This window comes from Echiichthys vipera (genome assembly GCF_963691815.1).
Source record: "Echiichthys vipera genome assembly, chromosome: 6".
NCBI lineage: Eukaryota > Metazoa > Chordata > Actinopteri > Perciformes > Trachinidae > Echiichthys > Echiichthys vipera.
This window is the reverse complement of record NC_139831.1, coordinates 5,642,528-5,648,632: the sequence shown is the minus strand read 5'-3', so window position 1 is coordinate 5,648,632 and position 6,105 is coordinate 5,642,528. Positions and strand designations below refer to the sequence as shown.

The 6,105-nt window shown below is 43.3% G+C and overlaps 1 protein-coding gene across 1 annotated transcript; it reads left to right on the top strand.

The window, feature by feature from the left end:
• The first annotated feature begins 2,392 nt into the window (after positions 1-2,392).
• On the top strand, positions 2,393-4,838 carry lbx2 (ladybird homeobox 2). The gene is made up of 2 exons (XM_083914720.1): positions 2,393-3,047; positions 3,713-4,838. Exons 1-2 carry the CDS (start codon positions 2,723-2,725, stop codon positions 4,174-4,176), a joined length of 789 nt encoding a protein of 262 aa, XP_083770846.1. The 5' UTR covers positions 2,393-2,722; the 3' UTR covers positions 4,177-4,838.
• The last annotated feature ends 1,267 nt before the right edge of the window (positions 4,839-6,105 follow it).

Sequence of the window (6,105 nt, the reverse complement as noted above, 5' to 3'; positions counted from 1 at the left end):
GATGAATTGCTCCACACACACACACACACACACACAGAAAAATAATAATATCCTTTTTAAAGTGGTTAAATGTAACGCAGTACTCTTTGGATGAAGGAGGCCGGTGCTGATAGGAGGTAAAGGCGAAGCGACTCATCCAATTAAATCCCTCAAGAGCTGGTGATGGATGATGTCACATGCTCTGCTTCTAATTAACGTGTAAATTAAGTAAAAAAAGAAATAACTTCCTGACCATCGCTGCTTCACTTCGGACCTAAAAGCCCCATTGGATCGTTGTTCGGGGAGGTATTTGAGCCATTCAGGCTTAAACCAAATTTGAGGTTAATAATCTAATGGTTCTCGAAAGGGGCATCAAATCTGTAGAATTAAGAGTTCAATAAAAATCAGCAGGTTTAACTCCCTCTTTTAATCTTTTTAATCAGACATGACCCCAGTGTGAAGGACGGAGGCCTGCAGGGACAATGTGAAATCATCCAAATCTAGTCCAAAGTCTATTTTATCCTTTTTTAGATCAAAAAATCCAGTAAAACGAAAATAGAAATGATATCCATCTATACTCCTCTCTGCTGTTTCTGTTACATAAAAAGTCACATTTTATGTTCTTCTTTTAAAATAATCATCCCTTTCTTTAGGTAGCAAATGTGCAAAAACAATTTAATTCACGTGTCAAGGTAAATCACAATCATCGTGATATTAATATCTACTCCGAGCAGCAGAACATATTTCAGCTACCTGCACTTTGATCAAAAGCGATGCATGTTTTCCTCCAGATCCCCCAGATTGAATTTATCCCCGCACACTCCTGCTTGTTATGGAGAAATATATATTCAAAGCAGCCACAAAGGGTGGACCTCCGAGGTAGCTAATAGAATTTCCTGCTGTTTTATAACTCTGTCCCTAAACCAATGTCACCATATGCTCCTGTTGGCACAAGGCTCTCCGCGGTGGCTTCCTGGGCGGCAGGCTTCATCCAAATGGGCCAGAATAATCTGATTGCATGAAAAAAAATAAACACTATAATTTCACAGTTTTACTCTGCCTCTGGCTTGTGTCAGGAGTTGGCACACGGATTAGAATCCAGCTGCTAAAATAAAGGCTCCATTAATGTGTTATTGTACACTCAGAAGAAGGTTTTGTTCCATTTCGAGGATAAAATGTCTCTTTGCTTTCTTTCATTTTTCTCATAACTACAAAATGCATATTTCGTTCTGCCTGCAGGTTATATGCAATCTCTGAAATGCATTAAAACGAATAAAGGACGAAAGAGGCGACAGAAGCTAAATGTGTTGAAGTTGACGAGCCTTAAATAAAACAAGGCGTGTTTCCTCCGAGCAGACGTACCTGCTGCTCTCCTCGGCGTCCAGCTCGTCCCCGTTTTTGTCTCTCCAATCCGTTTCTCTCTTTGGATCCTAAACCCCCATCAGTAACATTCACATCCCCCGTGCTCAGACTGTGCGCAGCAGCACGGCGTCACCTTTATTACCCGCTTGTTTCACGCTACGCGTTCAATTTCACTCTTAACTCTGGATTTACCTGCAGGGTCACACTGACACACGGGTGATGTACAGAGGGGAATAACAGAACGTGAATAAGCAGCAGGAACAGAAATGGATAAACGCATTCAACTCAATGTTGTGGTCGTCTGTCTTTTTCTTTGTGTTTTTTAAAGCTTTAAAATGTGGCTTCAGTCTCAGATGACACATATACTGTATATATTTCTCTCTCTATATATATAAACATAATATATCATATATATATTTATATATCTCCAGGTACAGGCGAAAATAAATCTGAACCTTGCTGCCTTCATTTAAAAAAAATATATATTATATTTCAGACTAAAAGCAGGCTGTCTGTTGTCATAGAGAGAGAAAACAAAATCCATCACCTGTCGAGTTGAACAATGGGTTAACCTGAACAGCTTCTGTTTACTGTAGGCAAGTCATTTGAATAGCCTTCACCATCAGGTCCGGAGATTTGCTCATTGTGACAATTTGAAGCCAAATTCCCGTGCAAAACAGTGCCTGGTGCGCACATAACGCCCTATGCGTAATTACGCACGAAAATGACTAAATAAATATTACGGCTGGAGACCATCGTTAGCTCGGTGCTCCTCCAAACTTTTCCATAATTCAAAGATGCCGGTGGCAGTATTTTAATGGCCATCAACTCTCCCTTTCTAGCAGAATACACCAGCAGAGGGAAACAGATGCATAAACATTCAGGGCATCTTTCTCCTCGGCAGCAACAGACTCCTCCTATCCCCCACGTCCAATTAGTTATTACGGTCCGGCCCTTTAAGACGCAGCAGCGGGTCAGCAAGTAGTGTAGTGTTTCTCTAATTGAACTTCGCCCAATCAACAATAACTCGTTAGCAGTCGCTTTCTTTTTCTTGCTGCTTGAGGCAGCTTTTTTCCCCTTGCAGGGATTCACCCCCTCCAGTCTGTTACTTCCTAAAGATCTACATGGAGCTTGGCAGAGGAACTGCGACTCTCTGAGGGGAATACAGTCCGGCTGCCTTTACAACTACGCCCGAAGCATGGTTATGTTGGAGGAAAGCTCTCAGGCGAGCTAAGTTGCAGCGTTCGGCATTGAGTGTCAAAATATAGAGGGGGGGTCTACGAGAACGCCGAGCACCAGAGGAAACACTTGTGGACGCTTCAAACTGCTATTTGAATGAAATAATAAACTTTTCTGGAAGCAGCGATTCTTCGGGACTGCGATGACCTCCAGTAAAGACATGAAGGCAGGTTCTGTGTTGCAGTCAAGCGGCGAGGAGAGGAGACGGGCTCCCTTGGACCAGCTGCCACCACCGGCCAACTCCAACAAGCCTTTAACGCCGTTCAGCATTGAGGATATCCTTAACAAACCGTCGGTAAAGAAGTCGGTCGCCAGTATCTGCCCGCCGAGAGTGTTGGAGAAAGTGACGGGCTCCAACTCTGCGAGGAACGGGATCACCACTCCTTCCTCGCCGCTGTGCGCGCTGGAGGAGCTGGCCAGCAAAACGTTTAAGGGTCTGGAAGTCAGCGTTATCCAGGCAGCAGAAGGTAAAGACATTCTTTGGAGAAACATTTAACAACTTCAAAGCTGTTGTTGAAGGGAAGCAGGCGCCATTTTCACAGCTGACATTAGTGCTGGCTGCGTTTGTTTTGACTTGAAATGTGGAAACGCCAGGACAGCTGTATAGGAATGCGTAAGGGTAGAATTTAAGACACGGGGCAGGCCACATTTACGCATTCAAACGTGCATGCATAGGATCTTTTAAAGTGCTAAACTGGATAAAAATAATAAACGTGCTGTCAGCCCGTATGGCCTACATGCAGTGTAATGTTGGATAAAAATGGACAGACTAAATACAATGACAGACTATGTAAACATCTGATTTTATGGCAAGAAATAATGAACAAAACCATACTAATACATGGTTGGGTTCTTGTTTGGCTCCATATGTGGTTAGAAATTCGCCATTTGGATCAATTATTTCACCTATTTTCAGTGCTAATGTTGACCGTGCTTCAAAATGATCAGCTCAGTCTCCAGACAGGTATTTTGAGTCAGCAAAGTTCTTAGAATTTGATTTATTTCGCTGCTGAAATCAAATCAAATAAATATATAATATTTAGCTTCAAATAAAAAAAAAATGCTGTCGTTTGGGGAGAAAATGAGGCTCGTTTCATTCATCTTGTATGTTTTCTTCCTCCACCCCTCCAAGGTCGTGAGCACGTCAACGCTTTCGGACAGAGGCAGACGTCGAAAAAGAGGAGAAAGTCGCGGACAGCCTTCACAAACCACCAGATTTACGAGCTGGAGAAGAGGTTTCTGTACCAGAAGTACCTTTCTCCGGCCGATCGCGACCAGATCGCGCAGCAGCTGGGGCTCTCCAACGCGCAGGTGATCACCTGGTTTCAGAACCGCAGGGCCAAACTCAAGCGAGACCTGGAGGAGATGAAAGCGGACGTGGAGTCGCTAAAGAAAATCAACCCACAGACCCTGCAGAAGCTCGTCAGCATGGACAACATAGAGGAGTCCCAGGGTGGGGGCCCCGAGGCCAGATCACCCAGTATCTCCCCGACCTCCCAAGGACACCGGGCCTTCCCACAGTCTCCCTCCTCATCCAGAGACCAAACGACGGATGAATTCTCGGAGGACGACGAGGAAATCGAGGTGGACGATTGACAGTGGAGAGGGTGTGTGGTTTTCATAAGCAACAAACAACAAAAAAAGAATATCAAAAGGGGGCATTTTTCTTCCCAAACTTTTGCACGGATATTATCAAAAAAAAGGAGAATATATACATAAAAAAAACATTTCAGGAAAGTTTTTTTCTCCTCCTCTTTTCTTTTTCCTCCTCTTTAATTTATTAATCAGACTTGTAAAGCTTCCCAAGTCTGCCGTTTAAGTGTCACCACAGTATTTGAGGAGTCTCTGGTTTCCTTTCAGACACACTACTGTTATGGTACAGTGAGACTGAAAATTGTGTATGCGTTTTTTTTTTATTTTTCACGTTCGTTTTCAAAGGAGAGGGATGGAAAGTTGTGCAATTATTATTATTTTTGTCATTCATTCGCATTCTCTTTATTAAACGAACCGGATCTGCCAAATATTTAAACCCGATTGTTTATTTTTGTTTTTTACACGCGCAGCCCGGGGTCGATGTGTCACTCCATCCCTCCTTAAGTGTGCGAGGGTTTTCTTTCCCCCCCTCCTGCACGCACGCAGGCCCGTTCGCGGCGCACAGGACGCACCGCTATCACTACCGACTGCAAACTTTCCCCAAGCTCTGAGTTCTGTATATAGATCAAACATCCTATGCGATAATTTTATTGTAACATTCTATTTAATCAGCATCTATGTAAATAAAGGTTATATGATATTTGAAGAAGCTCTCGATTGGATGTGTGATTGTGCCTAAATAATCCTAAATTAAAAAACCTGAGAGATGACACATTTGGATGAGTCGCCTGTAGGGATATTATTATTATTAGAAATGTAATTTAAAAGCACGGCAAATATCTTAGAAGGTCGGGGGAAATATGGAGAACGACGTGTCCTGTTAACCCCTTAAATAATATAAATAATAACACTAGAAGATGACATGGACGCGTAAAAGTGAGCCACACAGGCGCTGCAGGAATGCTAAATAAAGTCCCACTAATGTGACTTTTATAGGACTATAATAACACACAGATGTGTCCTGGGAGGTTAACCACCTATCTAAAATATTCACCGAAAAAAAAAAATGCTCCTCTGCTTGGTAAAAAACTGCCCCTTGATGAATACCTGACCTCTGCTTTCAGCCTTTAAAGTGCCATGACTACAATTAGCCGCCTTCCCCTGCCTTTGTGCGCATTCTCTCTCCCCGCTTTGAATGCATCTCTCCACAAGAAGGTCCCGGTCTGGCCGCGGTGTTGAGAAAAGCCTGCTCCCACCCCTGCGCCATATGTTTTCTTCCTCCTTCTCTGAATTCGTCTTTAACACAACTGGTCGACATGATTGATTGGGTTAACCCGCCTTTGCCTCACATTAAACAGCTTCCACCGAGCCGTGGGCAATAATGGCACGCATCTGCCACTCTTCTTGACTCGGGTTTGTTTGGAAAGAGAGGGGAGAAGAAAAGTCGCCCATGAATAGCAAATGGGTCAGTGTGAGGATCCTAATGAATAAAGCTGAATGGGAGGCAGTAATGCGGCGTGCTGCTGCTGCTGCTGCTGCTGTTGGCCGACCATTTGCACCAGTTTGGAGTTTGGTGTGTGTGTGTGGAAGTGTGTTAGGTGAGGGAGAGAGGTGCTGCTACCGTGGTTATTTGATGAGAAACTCAAACAAGTGAGGTTATTGTGTTTAATATCCACCGGTTTCCAATACACACATTTGTAGGCTCCCTTTGCGCGCACGCCAGCGTCTTGTTGCCCTTTAAATTCATTTTATTCGTCATTCGGAGACTTAAACACGCACTGGGTTATTTATTATTTAGTCACGCTTAACAGTAACTGAAGATATCAAGAGTGTGTTAGAGAAATAAACTTCTGGGCGTTAAATGTATTTTATGAGCACGTTTGTTATTTAACCAGATTTTAAACTTTAATCTCTGTTGAATTTCCCTAAAAT

Bases quoted from the DNA above. Each gene is read 5' to 3' on its own strand.
- lbx2 (XM_083914720.1), top strand. From the start codon at position 2,723: ATGACCTCCAGTAAAGACATGAAGGCAGGTTCTGTGTTGCAGTCAAGC. The intron at 3,048-3,712 runs GTAAAGACATTC...CACCCCTCCAAG, and splicing joins CGTTATCCAGGCAGCAGAAG to GTCGTGAGCACGTCAACGCT.